The sequence below is a fragment of the Periophthalmus magnuspinnatus genome, chromosome 5 (genome assembly GCF_009829125.3).
Source record: "Periophthalmus magnuspinnatus isolate fPerMag1 chromosome 5, fPerMag1.2.pri, whole genome shotgun sequence".
NCBI lineage: Eukaryota > Metazoa > Chordata > Actinopteri > Gobiiformes > Gobiidae > Periophthalmus > Periophthalmus magnuspinnatus.
Genome location: NC_047130.1, coordinates 17237242 through 17257035, shown reverse-complemented (window position 1 = coordinate 17257035; position 19794 = coordinate 17237242). Strand labels below are relative to the sequence as shown.

The 19794-nt window shown below is 39.7% G+C and overlaps 1 protein-coding gene across 4 annotated transcripts in view; it reads left to right on the top strand.

The window, feature by feature from the left end:
* LOC117371683 (low-density lipoprotein receptor-related protein 1-like) overlaps window positions 1-19794 on the top strand; it is a 258778-nt gene that overhangs the window by 127101 nt on the left and 111883 nt on the right. For all 4 annotated transcript variants that reach the window (XM_055222032.1, XM_033967384.2, XM_055222034.1 and 1 more), the window contains 8 exons: window positions 4330-4470; window positions 5827-5952; window positions 6427-6543; window positions 8438-8518; window positions 13620-13787; window positions 16756-16935; window positions 18470-18667; window positions 19192-19437. In XM_055222032.1, the coding sequence (XP_055078007.1) occupies window positions 4330-4470; window positions 5827-5952; window positions 6427-6543; window positions 8438-8518; window positions 13620-13787; window positions 16756-16935; window positions 18470-18667; window positions 19192-19437 (1257 nt within the window). The remainder of the gene's footprint in view (window positions 1-4329; window positions 4471-5826; window positions 5953-6426; window positions 6544-8437; window positions 8519-13619; window positions 13788-16755; window positions 16936-18469; window positions 18668-19191; window positions 19438-19794) is intronic.

The following is a 19794-nucleotide window of genomic DNA, read 5'->3' as shown; positions in this document are numbered from 1 at the left end:
TATTTGCAGATGATACAAGTGTATGTTACTCCCACAAGGACTTGAATGTTCTTATAAATATTGTTGAGGAACTTGTCAAATGGATTCATGGCCTCACTCCACATAAAAATGTAGTATTAAAACATAAAAAGAAAAGTAAGTATTTTTCCATAAATCAGATAATGATGAGATTTTGGTGCGCGTGTAAACATAGCCATGGAGTGTGCAAGTCTGAAGCTTAAATAACATCCAAATCGGCCACAGCGGCCTCTCCTGTTGGCCTCCTCTGCTGCAGTGTTCTGACATGGAGACAGTTCATTTCTACAGCTGTAGTTCTAAACAAGAAGTGATCCAAAGGAGAACAAAAGGAGTTTGCGTACCGCCAGTAGCACACATCTGATTAACACGGCTCTAAACCAACATAAAAGTGGACCAAAGTAAGTCCTCTCTGTACCGTCACACCCAGGACATGCCTGAGTTTTACCATCTGACCTCCTCCTGTTGAGAATCCTCCATAAACTTTCACCTTGACCTTTGCCCTCAGCTGTTTACACTGAGGAAGGACCACCTGTGGCTCCAGCATGAGAAATAATAAGACCTAACCCAGCTCCGAGGGTGTTTGGAGTGAACAACGCATTCACTCAAAAATTCATTCAATCAAGACGATACTTTTATGTAACAACATGGTTCGCATAAATCCAAAAAACGTTGATTTTGTGTTTGTTTGTACATTCGCAACTTAATGATACAGTAGGAGATGTATTTACCTTGTTCACATGAGCGCCGCTGCTGCCTCAGCCTGCCACAATAACAAATTGTGAAGTGCGATATATTGCTGACGTAAATATAGACGATAAATGATAATATTGAAACCACAGAATGTATATATAAATGGACATAGCTAACCTGCTAGCTGCTGCGTTCCAAATAGGAAGTGATCACGGGTGCGCTTCTGGCTCCAGTTCCCTTTACATTCGAAAACTGTGTCCCCTCTCTGTAACTGCTGCTGTCAGACTCATCATTTTGGTCTTACAATGTTGAATTGTGTTTGTAAATCAGCAGCCTTCTTTCCCCAAGGTTGCTCCTGCTAGCATTGGCAGGGGAGCGGGGGCGTTACCTTCAACAGATTCGCTCCAGATTGGCCGCTATAACTGCTCTAGCCTCGATGAGCTTCGTTTGACTAAAGCCGAACACTATGATGACGTCACACTCACTTAGTCCACTTCTTTATACAGTGATTGAAACCAAACCATAAAGGAGAATTATCCCTCAAAAAGTATTCTAAATCTACAATATTGTTAAAAAATATGAGATGCAGTAAATAAACAGAACGCAACAGTTAAGTAGTTAATTTTTGTCTATAATGAGTCATAGAAGTTCATAATTGAATCTTCTACAGCTCAAATCTCATCATTATGCAGAAAATTAACAAAAATGTTCAATCAATACAAAGAAAAAGTACCATAATGAATATTGACTGCTAAAAATGGTTGTCCCGTCTGTCCTCTGTTGAGTGATAAGTCAATATAGTGATTATCGTGACAGGCCTACTGTTGCCTGCTTGGAAACGAGAGAGGGGGAACTTTGCTGTCATTAGCTCTGATGAACTCAGACTTAAATCCCATCAACAACAACAGACGCTGCCTGACAGTGAAGTTTGAACATGTTTGTCCCTTTAGGATTAACTAACTTCTGCGGATTATGTTTAATCCTTTCTCCCTGTACAAGTCTACTTCTCTTGAGAGTGAAATGTGGGACTCATCTGCGCTGAGTTTCCTACTTAACAATGATCCAGACCGAAATTCTCTTTTACAGTTAAAACCACAGACTGGTTTTAAAGACGTGGACTAAGTGAGTGTGACGGCACCCACAGCGTTCAGCTCCAGTAAAATGAAGCTCATCGAGGCTAGAGCAGTTATAAGGCGAATTTAGAGCCAAGTTCCATGTTAGGAATTCCGACCACGAGTATCATAGCAACCAAAGAGCCAATCTGGAGTGAGGCTGTTGAGGTTAACTTGTTAACTGTTGCCAAAGCTAGAGGGAGCGACTTTGGGGAAAGAAGGTGCCTGATTTGTCTGTTATTAATGTTCATATCTTGATTTCTGGACACAATAGTGAAATAAAAATACCAGAATCATGTAGAGGGGGTTATTACGAAAATTTTATGACCAAACTGACGAGCCGAGAGAGGGGAGACAGTTTTCTAATGCAAAGTGAATTATCTTAGAATCAGGTATGACTTCCCTTCTACATTTTAATGTCCGTAGCCTCGCTAAAAATATAATGTCTTATCTGCTTAACTTGAAAATTTAGATTAAACTTTTGATGTGAGTGATGTTTTCAGATGTAGAGAGCGCAGGAGAGGTAGACGGGTGTATTTGTTTCTAAAGCCCAGGGAGACATGACACTGAGGAGTTATTTGACTCTGCCACTGAAGTCATAGCCATAGAAACTAGGCAGTCTCTATTCTTTGTATTTATCGGCCCCAGCCATTTTTGTCGTAAATGCTGCAAAACTGTACTTTCTTTGTGGAGCCACTTCTGGTCATTTCAATTTTAGAAAGGTTTTACCATTAAAGTCTGCTATAAAGTAGGTTGATTTGTGTAAAATGTTCAAAGTCTACAGGCTTTAAAACGACTCTGTAGTACCTGGAGAATGTATTTACAGCCAAGATCGGCAGCCCCATGCAAAATTATACAACCTGATTGATGATAACGGCACCAATGGCACAGTGTGGTGTACCCCAGGGGTCTGTTTCAGGTCCACTGTTATTTTTATTATATATTAATGATCTACCCAGTACTTAAGTTAAACTATCTATAATCATATTTGCAGATGATACAAGTGTATGTTACTCCCACAAGGACTTGAATGTTCTTATAAATGTTGTTGAGGAACTTGTCAAATTGATTCATGGCCAGTAAACTATCATTCCACATTCAATTTTAGTATTAAAACATAAACAAGTATATATTTTTCCATAAATCAGAAAAGATTTTTGGTGCGCATGTAAACATAGCCATGGAGTGTGCAAGTCTGAAGCTTAAATAACATCCAAATCGGCCACAGCGGCCTCTCCTGTCGGCCTCCTCTGCTGCAGTGTTCTGACATGGAGACAGTTCATTTCTACAGCTCGGCTCTGTTACACTCTGCTGTTGTTATTTCTCAGGCGCTCGGTGAAGATGACTCAGGACGGTGACTCTGACTCCTGGAACATTTTAAACCCATTCTGTCACGTCTCCTCTGCCAGACCTGCTTCATTTTGTCCAAACAGGAAAACAAAATGTTACAGTGTTTGTTTCTGTTTTTTAGCAAGACAAAATACAATTAGGAAATCTTAATTAAGTGATTTTGTTGTTTTCTATAAATGCCAGTTTAACCACAGTTTGGCGCAAGAAATAAAAAAGTTTGCCGTAAACCCCTGAATATAAAATATGTAGTTTCATTGCAAGATTGGATTCATGGCTCAAATACAAATATAGGACACAGCATTAGTTAGCAGTGCTGTGGCTAATATTTACTTTTAATACATCTCCAAAGCTCAAAATGCTCCGTTCCACCTTGTGATGTCATGAAGTGGTAGTTTTCAAGTTATGAAATGAAAAATAGAAGTACTTTTACTTGCTTTTAAACAGTTTGCAATGGTCCAACTTATTCTTCACCTTTCTAACTCTGTAATTACTCAATGAGTTTATAAGTGTTTTACAGAACTTTCAGAACAGAGCTTTGCCATCACAGGGAAGCTAAAAACAACTAGCTTGCTAACAGTGCATTTCCTGGTTCATGGTTGATTATAACAGGTTATTAGATGAGATATTTAGCCCCTTAGAGCTGCTTTATCCATATATCTTTACTGGGACAATATTAATTTTGCTCAACTAGATGGACAGAAACCTAGAAGAGCCACTTTAATGCCCTATACATAATAAAACATCAAGTCATCTTATATAGTGCTTTTCAATGCACTCAAAACCACTTTACAATATTGTGCATATTATTCATCCAGTCCCCTCACTCCCCATATTATTCTGGATCTCCATTAGTTATTACCACGGCAACAGTTATTCTTCCTGGGTCCTGTCTACAGTTTAAAGGGCCCATGTTACGCTATTTCATGATCTATGTTCTAATGTTGTTTCCTCATCACAAACAGACCTGGAGTTGTGTTTTGTTTCATTCACATGTTTAACACACAAACCCTGCATATTTAAGCTGTGAATGAAACAAAACACAACTCCAGGTATGTTTTTGAAGAAGTAACAGCATTATAACGTGACTTAAAGCTCACAAGTGTCCATTTTGTGTAATATAGGACCTTTAAATACTAATGTTTTGACTCTGTGTCTGTAGCGAACCCGTCGTACATCCCCCCTCCTCAGTGCCAGCCCGGGGAGTTCGCCTGTAAGAACAACCGCTGTATCCAGGAGCGATGGAAGTGTGACGGGGACAATGACTGCCTGGACAACAGTGACGAGGCTCCGGAGCTCTGCCGTGAGTTTAAGGACTTTTATTTATTTATCCATTTCCAAACAATACCACTTTGAACTGTCAAGGACTGTCATGATCCATGATGACCAGTATGGAAACTAACTGATCATCCCAAAAAACAAAAGGTTTGTATCTATAATGATTTTGTAAGTTATTTATTCAACCTTCTACAGCCCAAATCTTAGTACACATAATAAACATTTCTTAAATCTAATGTTACTCTGGATCATAGACTGTATAAAGAAGTGGACTAAGTGAGTGTGACGTCACCCACAGCATTTGGCTCCAGTCAAATGAAGCTCATCGGGGCTAACAGTTATAGGGGCTGCTAAACGTAACGCCCCTTCGAGCCCGCACCACTGGTTTAGCAGGAAGCGGGCGCTTAGCAACGTTGTCAGTCAAACCTGTTGCTAAGGCTAGTGGGAGGAACCTTGGGGAAAGAAAGCACGTGATTTGGCTGTTATTAATGTTCACATCTTGATTTACAGACACAATGGTGAAAGAAAAACACCAGGATCACGTAGAGCGGATCAATATGAACCAGAAGTAGCATAGTTTTCAATATTATAGTTCTACAGTATTATTTGCTTTGTGGTCTGTATTACTACTGCCAGGTTGCTTTCAGTATATTAACAGTACAGTTGTAAAATATCTGTATTATCAAGTTTACTGAGCACAGTTTGAAATACATGCTTCACACTGGGTTTTGCAATCCAGCTTAAATACCCAATTTGTATTGCATCGCCATAGCAACTAAAGGAAACATGACAAAAATTGCAAACTATTCTATTATACACTATAAGTCAAAAGTTTGGACACAATCTTTCACTGAATGTTTTTTTGTTTCCTTTATGTTTACTGTTTTCGACATGTTTTATACAAACAGAAGACATCAAGTATATGACACAGATATATGGACTTATGTAGTAAAAACAAAACAAAACCTTTAAATAGCTCTACTAAATAACTTAAATATTTTACATTCAAATCCTCAAAGTATCCATCCTTTGCTTTGTCGACCACGCTGCAAACTGTTCTTCTAAAATGGTTTTCACTTCACGGCTGTGCCAAACCCGGGTTCAAAGCAAAGGGTGGTTATTTTAATTTAAAAGTTGAGTTTGAGTGTTTTAGTTTGCTACATTACACATGTGTAATTCCTGGTTTTGATGCCTTCAGTGAGTCTACAATGTAAATAATCATAGAAATAAAGAGGAAAAATAAATGCACTGGAACTTTTGGCTGGTGGCGTATTTTGCACAGTTGTCACATACGTAAAATCCTCATAGAAACTGTTCTTTTTTGATCCCTTGTTGCCCTCTAAATGTCCTCTCCTCCTCTTCTCTCTCTTTCCTCTCTCAGACCAGCACACCTGCCCCACAGACAGGTTCAAGTGTCAGAATAACCGCTGCATCCCTCTGCGCTGGCTCTGTGACGGAGACAACGACTGTGGCAACGATGAGGACGAGTCCAACACCACCTGCTCTGGTACGGACTGCCTTATGCCGCCTTTTCACCAGCAGGGGTCGCTGTGAAGCTCAACAGTGAACACCCACGACTTGGTTCAGAAAGAAAATCTCTATTATTTTTAGGACATTACAAAAAAATATCGAAAAGAAAATCAGTGCAGGGCAAATCTGGATAATGAAATGGAAAACAATGCATTAGCTTTAGCATTAGCCTTAAACTCCACAGTCACACATTGCAGAAATGAAGGAAAAGAGGGTGAAGTGTTTTGCCCATGGACACAACTACAGCATTCATTCAGACAAGATACAAAAAGCTGATCATTCGGTTCAACCTACTTTACCCAAAGGTTTATTAGGAAGGACATCTGGCGTATATTCCTTTTTTACAGGAGCTAGATTAGTTAGATTTTATGTGGTAAACCCAGTCCAGGAGCTGATGACACAAAAATGATGTAATGAATGTGAAATTACCTACAGTTCTTTGTATTTCCAGCTCGTACCTGTCCTCCAAACCAGTACTCATGTGCGAGCGGGCGCTGTATCCCCCTCTCCTGGACATGTGACCTGGACGATGACTGTGGAGACCGATCGGATGAGCCAGCCTCTTGTGGTAGGTTCAGTCTTTTGTTTATGCTTGGCCTAGAATGTTCCGCAGTATGGCATTAAACCCATCCATCTTACATTCCTTGAACTAAATTAATTAAGGTGTAATAAGATAAAAAAAAAAAAAAAAAAAGTCTTCTGATTCTTACCGTGGGGTCGCTTCTGCACAGATCAGACCTGTAATTTGACTTGTTCTTGTCACCTGTTACGGAGATTGATAGGTACCATATAATAATAATAATAATAATAATAATAATAATAATAATAATAATAATAATAATAATAATAATAATAATAATAATAATAATAATAATAATAATACCATATTGTGGCACATTCCAGGCAAAGCAATACCATCTCCATGGAGACAAGCAGATGGGGGTGGATCCTCTATCAGAAAATGACATAGTGTACCTTTGATTAGTGACTTGCCTCCCTGTAATATGTTTGGATTTTACTGTGTCCTTTTATTAAATTAATAATAAAAAATGGCTTAAATCTTAATAAACATTGAATACCATGTAGTTTATATACACTATTATTGTTATATTCAGTTACTTTATGGCACTTCACTAATTATTCATTTATTTGTATGTATTTATTTATTTATTCATTTATTTTATTTGAATGGGGACAATGCCAGTATTTGCTATAGAGCTTGTTTCCAGCTGTAGTCCCCAGGAGGCATGAGACCATATTGGAATTTGGTATCACGATTTTCATGATCAAAATAATTGCGATTAACGATAATATCACGATAATCTGCAGCCTGCTCGTCTATGGGAGTGGATCTCTCCTTTACTGTGGTTATCCTTGAGGTTTCTCCTTTTTCTCACTTGTTTTTTTTTAGTTTTTCCTTGCCAAGAATAAGGGTTTTAGGACAGGGGGGCTCTGAGATAGTGGTTCCTGCAGGAGGAGAGTCAAAGGACAGGGGGCGCTCTGGGACACTTCTCCATTCGCCTGTTTTCTGTTGATTTATTTGCTTGTCTGTTGTTGATTTTCTAACTTTCTGTTGGTTAAATCATTTCTCATGTTCAGCTCTAAGAGACCACTGCTGCTGTGATTTTAGGGCTTTACAAAAATAAATTGAATTGAATTATTAGTTACTGTAATATTTAAACTGTTATGGACTTGTACTTTCACAACATCGTGGTGATATAATGGAGATGATCTTTGTTAGTGTTTCTCACGATTATATAAAATGTCCCTTTATATCACGAGAAACGATATTATTGTGTAAAATGCCATGTAATATTCAAATATGCGAGATATATGCAAATATGTATGAGAGTGTTCTGGAGGCTTAGTCAAAACCAGATGTTTTGTAATTTGTTTTTCCTTCGTATTGATCACTTGTATTTATTTTTGTGAAGCTAGTCCTGTCACGATCACACATGTTAAAGTGCGATATATTGCTGAAGTAAATATAGACGATAATCGATAGTATTGAAACCAAAACTTAAACCAAAATTATCCCCAAAAAGTGTTCTGTTTGTACAATATAGTTAAAAACATGAACTGCAATAAATAAATAAGAGAATGTAGCACTTCAGTAGTAAGTTTAAGTCATAGAAGATCATAATTCAACCTTCTACAGCTCAAATCTCATCATACAACACAAAAATAACCAAACGTTTGCCACTAGCGCAATGAAAAAGTCTCCATAAATATTGACTCCCATCTGCCATGTACTGAGAGAAAAGTCTATATAGTTTTTATTGTGACTGACCTATGTATAGCCCAAATTCAAACGCCGTAGTCTTAAAAGGGCTAAAAATGATTGAAATTGATAAATAAAAGACAAGCAAATTAACCAACATTCACTTATTAACACAATTTACATTTTCCCGTTGAAAATCTTGTTCAAATCTTTAACATTGTGAGTTCTGTTGTGTTTTCAGCGTATCCCACCTGCTTCCCTCTGACCCAGTTCACCTGCAACAATGGACGCTGCATCAACATCAACTGGAGGTGTGACAACGGTGAGTGTCGAGTTATTTTACGTCAATATTTTTCCTGTGTTCAGTTTAAAGTGGAACTAAACACTAAGTCCACTTTTTTAGCTGTTTATATGGGGTTTGAATAGCGTTACCTACTACTCCTGGTCCTTTTTTGGCAGCTTTAGTGTACAAACTAGGTCAATTTGCAAATTTCTGGTTAAAAATGAGTGCTGACTTCGGTGGCCTCTGCAATTTCACGTAGTTGGTGACATCACAAAAGACTGCCCTGATTAAAGCGTAGCTACAGGGCGGAGTTTGGAGCGTGGATACCTGTTAGACCAATCACACTGTTTCTTATACCTCCAGACACCGTCCCTCCTCCCCCCTCACGCTCCCCTTTAGTCCAGTCCCAGTTTAGCAGCTCAGTTTGAAATGTGTTTTTTGGCGGAGTGTATGTGTTTAGTCCCACTTTAAACCCCTCTCCTCCTCCTCCTCCTCCTCCTCCTCCTCTTCCTCCACTTCCTCGTCACGCTGCAGAGGTTCCCATCTGAGAACGCACTGAGCTCCAGATGATCCTGATGATGCACAATAGTCAGACGGAGGGCGTGACTTAAGCAGCAGCTCTGGGCGACTCATGACCAGTGTGGCTCTATAAACAAGGCCTCACTGTTTTGTTTTATCACAATTTCACACCAACGTCAATATATAGTTTCATATTCTTCGATCGAGGCTGTGGGAAAAGCTTCAAGACGATACCACAGTTAACTTTCCACATTAATCAGTTCTTTTTTATTGATTTTTAAAACTTTTAAACATACATAAACATTACACAAAAACACAACAATACAATAGAATGAATATAATAGTTGCATAAGTTAGCACAAATAAAAATAAGAAAATAAATAAAATACATTGAGATAAATACATAAAATAAATGAAATGTAATATATTAATATAAAAATAAATAAATTACATTAAAATAAATAAGTAAAATATAATGTATTAATAAAAAAACACATTGAAATAAATACATAAAATAAATAAATACACTCTTAATAAATAAATAAATATGTAAAATACATTCAAATAAATACATAAAATAAAGACAATATAATACATACAATAAAAAAATAAATAAATAAATAAATACTGGGAACTTTAAGAAGGTGAAATAAGTGGGCTATGCACTTCAGATCCAAAAAAAAAAAAGTGGAATGGCTGCCAGGTCTTTTGATAGTTTTGAAATGATCTGTTTACAGTATATCTCAAGTGTTCAACCTTTAAATGGGGCATGACTTCTTCCACCTGACCTGATGGTGGGACTGCTTTTTTCTAGCTAAATAGTATTAAGCAGCTTGTTGTCTTTGCACAGTAAAGATACTGATATTAAGCTTATATAATCTGTAGTACAGACCAAATTTATGTCTTTTGTATTTTTTTTCTAAGAGGAGATGGAACATAAGCCATCTGATCCCTGTAAGAGTTCATACTTCACTGTGATTGGTTATATCCACCTGTCACTCAAACGGAGCATGACAAAGGCTGACCAATAGGAGTGTGTTCAAGCATAGAGCGTTTTGGTCTTAAATTGTTCGTATTAACCCGCTCTACGTGATCCTGGTATTTTTATTTCAGTATTCTGTACTTGAATCAAGATATGAACATTAATAACAGACCAATCATTTTTTCCTGTTCAAAAAGATAAACTTGATGCACAAACTGGGAATGACTCTGGGACCTGAGCAGTGCATACAAAACATCAGTGCTAAATATAGATACTTTTTCAATATTACACTGGTATTGATATCTGGGGAAATCCTACTAGAACACAGGTACCACCGATAAAGTGGAATTGCTATTAGTAAGCAGCAGCGTCCCCAGCTTTGTTCAGTGCATCTCAAGGAGGCTGTTTGGTGTTCAAGGTGAAAATTAACATATTTATAACTTACTTTCTCATTGCCAAGGTTAGCATGCCGTGGTATGAAGAAATAAACAGCTCATGTAACAGACTTCATAGTGGTTCATGTTTAGAGGACATGGGGGAAAGGCTAATCCTCTTCATATAGTTAGGTCTTACAATATGCATGAACAAAAATGTAATGTAACCAACAAACGTATTCTCTTATTTCTATTGTACACAAAAAAGCAAATAAATCAGACTCCTTAAATACCTGTACTTTTTCTCAAGACAAACTTTTCCCATAGCCGAGATTGTGATGTGTCCGTGTAGCGCACAAAGATAGCTACTTGCAATTTACTTCTGCCGTGTTTACCGACTGTATACAACACTGCAAACCTTAAAGAGGGGGTAGTATGCCAAAAGATTTCTACCATGTTATAACGCCGTTCCCTCATCAAAAACATGTCTGCAGTGGTTTTAGATGTCATCCATGTATGTTTGAGTCATTTAGCAATCTCTCCCAGGACCTATTCAAACACTCCTTAAGGTAAGCAGTAAAACGCTATCCAAAGCTCAGCCCAAAACCCAAGACAATTTACTATAAATATACAAAAGCATGATACAAAACTATATACTACAACTTCACAAACCTGATGCGATGTGCAGTAGTTTCATCTGACGTGATTTTCCTGCACTTTCATTGATAATTTTACAGTCCAGACTTAACAAAAACATTTATATCACCCAGATTTGCCCATTCCTATTACAGAATGCTGTCTCTCCATCTGAATTTTGCATCACAACATCGATACTTTTCAGCTGATATCATCAAAGTTCCCTGGGGGTGTGATGCTAACTATAGGCACTGCTCTGTCTGAAGCTTTGTTACTCAAGTTAGACTTTAATCTGAGCTTTGTTTTAACACAATCTGACCAGAAAAAACTCACTTAGTTGGGACTACAACAGGAACAGGTGAGCTGATTTGTGCTGTTAAACAAGTCCCTCTCAAATAACATTACAGTCATAAGCCACAGCTAGAATTAGCAGACAGTTTTTCAGTTAGTCACACTCACCTTTTAGTTGAGCGTCAAACTCCTAAACAGAACCATGAACGCTCGGATCACAGCCTCCTGAAAACGTGTTTTTTAAATCCATGTTGTATTTTTTTTTTCTTGAGTGCTCAGACTGTGCTCATTTTGTCATCATGGAGATTGCTGAACATTCCGCCATAGACATAGATGCATAACACCCTCAGTGTGATGTCACTGTAAAGCATCAGTTGGATCATTCAGCCAAAATTTGACTTAAATTGAAGAAATTAATGGTAATTTGGGTACAGACAACAAATGGTAACCTCTGCTATATATGACCTCTTAAATATTGCGTGTCTGTCTTTTGCTCATCTCCCTGTTGTGTTGTTGTTGTTTTGTGTATGTTTTGTTTAGCTGTAGCCTGTTTTGTGTATTTGTGTGTCCATGTCATCCTCTTGTCCTGTTCTTTCCGCTGGTTTTGTGTTTTACAGAAAAGGATTGTGCAGACGGCTCTGATGAGTTGCATTGTCCAAACGTAACACCCGGTTAGTGCATAGATCCACATGCACCACCACAGCTGCGATGCTAGCTTTAGCTTTAGCGTTAACATTAGTCCCGCATTGGCCTTAGCTTTAGCCTTAGCCCTAGCATCTGCAGCCGGCATCTCTTGCAGCTCCTTGGGTAGGGGTGGGCTCCAGATGGGATATGCCAAAAAAATGTTAGCATGATTTTCACAACTGTTTAGCACATAGTATAAGTAGCGTTATACTGTGTACTAAAAGGAGAGGTAACGTAAGCCAGCCGCCGCTTGTGAGAGTTCATACTTCACTGTGATTGGCTGTATCCACTTGTCATTCAAACGCAGCAAGACAGAGGCTGTGTTTGAGCATAGAGCTAAATGAAACCACAGACTGTTTATATAAATGGACATCGCTAACCTGCTAGCCATCGTGTTCTAAATAGGAAGTGAGCATGAGCGGTGGTTCCATTTTGGATTTTTTTTTTTTTCATTTGTACCAAAATGACAACGTGACCTGCCGAATCCTACGAGCATCACCGATTAAGAAAGTAAAGTGGAGGTGAAAACGGGGGTTGATTGGCAATATGGCGTCTTAAAAATAAGCAATTAAAAATGACTAAAACATGCACGAATCACTCCAAATACAACTTTAAGAGGGTAAATGAGAAGGAAACAACTATAACATGGTTAAAACCTCTGAAAAGTCAATTTTACATAATGGGTCCGCTTTAATTCCAGGTCTTCACTGATGCAGATGAGTATATTGTTGGAAGTTGAACGCTGCTGCTCTTGTGTATATAGTCCCAGCATTAGCCTCGCTTCACTTTGCCAAAGATAAGCGATTCTGCTGAGTAAGGCATTATAAATGAGTATATTATAGGGGCTTAGTGCTGATAAATGCAGAGACATAAGTGAGAACATAAGCAGATTAAATGGTACAGATGCTACGGTGCCAACAGTGCAGACACATTGTAAATTAGCTGAATAATATTGGGGTTAATAGTTAAAAAAGTCCATTACGTTTGATTAGTGTTAAGCTGCTGCTGCTGCTGCCAATGCCCCATGTATCAGCGCTGGTACATTCTCGTGGTGCATGGAGGATCTATGCAGTTTCTGTCTCTCTCACAATCCATTTATGATTTCAGTGTTTTTGTTATTTTTAGAAATGATTGTACCTTAAATATAATGTTATTTTCTTTGAGTAGGCACACATTTACATGCACTCGATTATCCTGGTAATTTTTTTGAGGTTTGTTTTTAAAATGACATTGCAATAGTGATGTTCAGTGGATAATTAATTCGACAGTATGTAGGCCTACTCCATGCGGTTGTGCTAAGTTGTGCTAAAATACGTACAATACATTCTTACAGCACGTTAAACGCTTTACAAATGCGGGGAAAACTTCACTTGAGGACATCACCAGAGGTCTTTGTGTGTCTTTGCTAATGCTAATGCTAATAAATATTAAAGTAATGCTACAGGCTGAAATAATCTACACCTAAATATAATCAGGAAGTCTTTACTACAAAATTAATTCCGTTGTTACACACAAAGATGTACCTTTCTAAAAGCAGAAGTGCCCTCCGGACTTAAATTGTTCTCGTTTAACTTTAAACCAAACCAGGATACCCAGTGCACGTAAACATCTCTATATGTTTGGTAGATATTTTCTTATTGTTTTTCCTTTCCAGATAATGACTGTGGAGACAACAGCGACGAGGCGGGCTGCAGTCACTCCTGCTCCAGCGCTCAGTTCAAGTGTAACAGCGGACGATGTATCCCCGACTACTGGACCTGCGACGGAGACAACGACTGTGGGGATTACAGCGATGAGACGCACGCCAACTGCACCACACAGAGTAAGATGATCTATATCACACTGTACTAGACAATGATGGAGAGATACAGAGAGAGAGAAGGAGAGAGAGAGAGAGAGAGAGAGAGAAGGAGAGAGATACTGGACCTGTGACGGAGACAAAGACTGTGGAGACTACAGTGATGAGACGCACGACAACTGCACTACATAGAGTACAGGCAAGATGATGTGTACTACCCTGTACAAGAGAATGATGGAGAGAGAGAGGAGAGAGAGAAAGAGGGAGAGAGACAGTGAGAGAGATAGAGAGATACTAGACCTATGATGGAGACAACGACTGTGGGAACTACAGCGATGAGACACGCCAACTGCACCACACAGAGTAAGATGATCCATATCACACTGTACTAGAAAATGATGGAGAGATACAGAGAGAGACAGAGATGGAGAGAGAGACAGAGAGAGAGACAGGGAGAGATAGAGAGAGAGATACTGGACCTGTGACGGAGACAACTACTGTGGAGACTACAGCGAGTGATGAGACGCATGACAACTGCACTACACAGAGTAAGATGATCTATATCACACTGTTCAAGAGAATGATAGATAGAGAGATAGAGATAGATAGATAGATAGATAGATAGAGACACAGATAGATAAATAGATACTGGAACTGTCATGGGGACAATGCTGTGGGGACTACAGCGATGAGACGCACGCCAACTGCACTACAGAGAATACCGGCAAGATGATCTGTATTACACTGCACCAGAGAATGATGGAGAGATAGATGGGGAGATAGAGAAAGAGAGAGATAGCACCACACAGAGTACGGCCAAGACAATCTATTATACTGTACAAGAGAATGATAGAGAGATGGGAAGATAGATAGTTGGTAAAGAGGTAAAGAGACTGATAGATTACTACTGGGCCCGTGAAGGCGACGACGACTGTGGGGTTTATAGAGACCAGACGCACAACAACTGCACCACACAGAGGATGAGCAACACAATCTATCTATAACAGAGAGAGTGATAGAGATAGAGAGACAGATTAATAGAGAGGTAGATAGATAGAGAGAGATCGATTGATTCCTATTGGACTTGTGATGGAGACAACATGGATGGGTGGATTGATGGACGGACAACCAGAGGGACAGATAGTTAGATAGATAGATAAATAAACAGATAGACAGATAGATAGATAGATAGATAGATAGATAGATAGATAGATAGATAGACGGATGACCGGACGGACGGATGGGCGGACAAACTGGACAGATGGATGGATAGACGGATGGACAGACGACCAGACGGACAGACAGATAGATAGATAGATAGATAGATAGAAAGATAGATAGACGGATGGATGACCAGACAGACAGATGGATGGATGGACGGACGACCAGACGGACGACCAGACAGACAGATAGATAGATAGGTAAATAGATAGATAGATAGATAGATAGATAGATAGATACTTTATCAATGCCAAACAAATTCAAACAGAAACAGAAAAACGCAGAAACATTTGCGTTATATTTATTCAGTTAATTTGTGTGTTTGTATAATTTATATGTTAGTATTCAGTTTAATGTGTGTTTGGCTCAGTGGTGTTTCTGTCCAGAGTGTGCACGCTTCTCTCTGTGTCTTGGTTGTTTTCTTCCCCTTCAACCCAAAACTTGCACAACAGACATAGTTCTTCCAGGGTACACAAAGTAGTCCTGACCAGGACAGCTTCAACAAGATGGGTCCCTGCTCCTTAACCCAAGCAGTTTTAAAGTATTTAGCTGCGTCATTAAGATTATGAAGAAATATATGTTCCGGACTAGATTATGGCTAAAGAGCGAGTTTCCAGCTGCAGGCCCTGATTTGAAGGATTAAATTATACAGTGCAGTTACAAAGCAGAGAACGAATACTCCGGTGAGGAAATGGATACTTACATTAAACTTAAAGGTCCTATATTACACAAAATGTACTTTTGTGAGCTTTAAACCATCTTATAATGCTGTTACCTCCTCAAAAACAGACTTGGAGTAGTGTTTTGTTTCATTCACACATGTTTGAGTAACACTTTATTATTAGTCTCTTACATCTCCAAAGCTCAAAATGCTCGGTTCCACCTTGTGATGTCATGAAGTGGTCATTTTGATGTTAACAGCTCCTTTTACCTTTAGTTCAGTAGAGTTCGACAATTCCAGGACTGAAATGATCCAAATGATTCTAGTGAAGGTGTGTGGAGTTTAAAAACACAGTGGAGCACTTCCTGTATTACATCATGACATCACAAGGTGGAACAACTCAATATGCCTAAATATGCAGGGTTTATGTGTTAAACATGTGTGAAAGAAACAACACAACTCAAGGTCTGTTTGTGATGAGGAAACAACATTAGAACGCAAATCAGAGAATAGAGTAATATAACTTATATACTTTAATACATTTATATAACACATTTCAAGTGTTACTTTACAATGAATTAAAGTAAGTTGTTTTAAAAGTCATTTAAGAGGTTCAGTATTTGTTTTAGTGTGAAATAAGTTGAGAAAAAAGTGTTAGACTGAAAATGGCCCCCAACACCTGCTGCATGAATCACCTTTGTTTTTGTTTTATTAAATTAGCAGTGGACTAGCACATGTTTTAAAGATGCCATTGTGTGTTTTGTTACTAAGTTCATTCAACAAAGCATTAGACTAAAGACACTAAAGACACTAAAACTCTCAATGTTATGTATCTCTAAGTATCTGACCCAAACTGCACTCACACGACTCTACCTGCAGGGGGAGTTTATGCAAAAACAGCTATTTATGGAGACAAAAGCACAAGGAAACAATGCATTTATATAAACACAGATTAAACTTGTGAATTGTGAAGTTTAGTCTGCGTTTTTACATAAAATACCAAAAAATACTAAATCTTCAGCTGACTCACTCAACTTACAGACAAATAATATCTTTTATTTCAGTTCATATTTAATTTCTACTTCATATTTTTCATGTTTCCTCTCTCAGCTCGTCCTCCCGGGGGCTGCCACACAGACGAGTTCCAGTGTCGTATGGATGGGCTGTGTATCCCCTCTAGGTGGCGCTGTGACGGGGACACAGACTGCATGGACCTGAGCGATGAGAAAAACTGCGAAGGAGTCACTCACATGTGCGACCCGGCTGTGAAGTTCGGCTGCAGGGACTCAGGTGAGGATCGAGGTCAAGGGCGCTCCAAAATCGGACAGGCCTACGCCACTGATTGTACGTTCACCGTTGTCTCTGCGTTTACGTTACGATACTTACTTTACATCGCCCTAGCAACTGTGATGGCTGCTTTTTATTCAGAGTTTAATAGTTTCACGTAGTGCTGCTGTAGGTGAGGTAAATCAGTACTTAAAGTGCATACCGTAGCAGCCGCGGACTCCATTTTCTCCCGTAGAAGAAGTGACGCAACGGTGCATGATGGGATATAGAAGGGCACGAAGTCCGCTCGGATGTACCCTTCGTTCACGGCCGATCTCCATGGAAACACGGGGCACATTTTTTGGCCGCATTCATGGGAGCATGAAATGGGGCCGAACTTGTTGCGCCGGAAGTGACAGTCAACGAAGTGTGCAGCCGTGAAATTGGAACACGGCTAAAGTCTCTCGGCTGGCCTGGGAACGCCTTGGGGTCCCACTGGAAATGCTAGAGGAAGTGACTGGGGTAAGGGAAGTCTGGGAGTCCCTGCTTAGACTGCTGCCCCTGCGACCCAGCCCCAGATGAGAGGAAGAAAATGGATGGAGTAAAAAGTCAACGTATTTTGCACAGATTTTGAGGTCTCATAAGGCTTCAAATGTGGTGATTTTGTTACAGATTTGTGCTGAATTTTGTTAAATAGAAACTGTTTATTGGTTTTTATATTTTGCTGTTATGCCACTGGCCCTTCTTGATCTGCTTGTTATAGAAATTGGACAAGTACCTTTGCCCAACTCCAATGATTTTTGATTGAATTCAATCAAGGTTTTTTTGTTTTTGAGAGAGAGGTTGTGGAACCAGCAAGTGAAGGAGAAATATGAAAGGCTCTCAAAAAGACTGATAAAACAGAGAGAAAGTGGGACTTATTGAAAATGCATTTATGCAAAAGAAAAATTATTTCCTGGCTGCGTTTCATAAGAGCAGCAGTGTTTAAAGGTTCTATATTAGACAAAATGGATTCTTGTGAGCTTTAAGTCATGTTATAATGCTGTTTCCTCCTCAAAAACAAACCTGGAGTTCTGTTTTGTTTCATTCACACACATTTGAGTAACACTTTATTATTAGTCTGTAACATCTCCAAAGCTCAAAATGCTCTGTTCCATCTTGTGATGTCATGAAGTGGTAGTTTTCAAGTTAACGGCTCCTTTTACCTTTAGTTCAGTAGAGATTACAAATTCCAGACCTGAAATGATCCAAATGATTCTAGTGAAGGTTTATGGAGTTTAAAAACACAGTGGTGCACTTCTTGTATTACCGCCTGATGACATCACAAGGTGGAACAGAGTTTTTCAGTTTGAGAGAAGAACTCAGCCTAAATGTGCAGGATGTGTGAATGAAACAAAACTCAACTCCATGTCTGCTTGTGATGAGGAGACAACATCAGAACAGATATTACAACATTAAAAGAGCATAATATGGGCCATTTAATAGGTGTTAATTAGCGTTATATAACCGTTGGTGAGGCTGACCATTGACCACATAAATGCTGTGTCTGTGTCCTCAGCGCGTTGCATCAGTAAGGCGTGGGTGTGCGATGGCGACAGCGACTGTGAAGATAACTCTGATGAGGAGAACTGTGAGGCGCTGGTTTGTAAACTGTCTCACCATGTCTGCGCCAACGACTCCACCATCTGCCTGCCCCAAGACAAGCTCTGCAACGGCAAAGACGACTGCCCCGACGGGTCCGACGAGAAGCTCTGCGGTACGACAGAACATGACACATTTATGTAGACGTGTAAAGGTGGGCGATAGGTCTGCTCAAAATGTACTAAAATATCTGTATTGCACAAACAATGAACGCAAAAGGGCAACATCACTATAACTTTTCTGAAAGATTACTCTGCAAATATGCTTTTTCTTTTTAATCTGCTAGTTTTAGTTTAAAATATTGTACTAATGGCTTACACTTGTCATGTACTTGTAGTGGCTTCAAAAGTTTCTCAAAGCTCTACACTTTAATCATTATTCATTCATAGTAAACTGCTATTGTAGCCACAGCTGTCCTGGGGTAGACTGATGGAAGCGAGGCTGCCAATCTGCACCACTGGTCATTTTCTACCTCTATCTACATGAATTCAAATGATTTCACAGGACTGTCTACTCTATATACATGGATTTTGTGATGTATTTATTTCATTTTGTCACATCACTGTTCCACCATACAATTTTGAGTTCCATATATTGTACCGCCCTCATTTTAATGGAGACATATCTGTATTTTTGCAGACCTGTGCTCCCTGGACAATGGCGGCTGTAGTAACAATTGCACGGTGGCTCCAGGAGAGGGCGTAATCTGCTCCTGTCCTCTGGGGATGGAGCTCGGAGTGGACAATAAGACCTGTCAGATCCAGAGCTTCTGCGCCAAACACCTCAAGTGCAGTCAGCGCTGTGAGCAGGACAAGCTCACGGTCAAGTGCTCCTGCTACGACGGCTGGGAGCTCGAGGCCGACAAGGAGAACTGCAAGAGCACAGGTCAGAGGGTCAGGGGGGCAGAAGGTCAGGAGGTCAGAGGTTCAAAGGATCGAGAGGTCAGAGGGTCAGGATGTCAGAGGTTCAGGGGGGCAGAGGGTCAGGGCGTCAGAGGGTTAGGGAATCAGCGCGTCAGGAGGTCAAGGGGTCAGAAGGTCAGGGGATCAGAGGGTCAGAGCATCAGGGGGTCAATGGATCAGAGGGTCAGGGGGCCAGAGCATTAGGGGGTCAGAGGGTCAAGGAGTCAGGCGGTCATTAGGTCAAGGAGTCAGAGGGCCAGGGGGTCAGAAGGTCGGGGGATTAGAGCTTCAGGAGGTCAAGGGGTCAGGGGGTCAAGAGATCAGGGGGGCAGGGGGGATA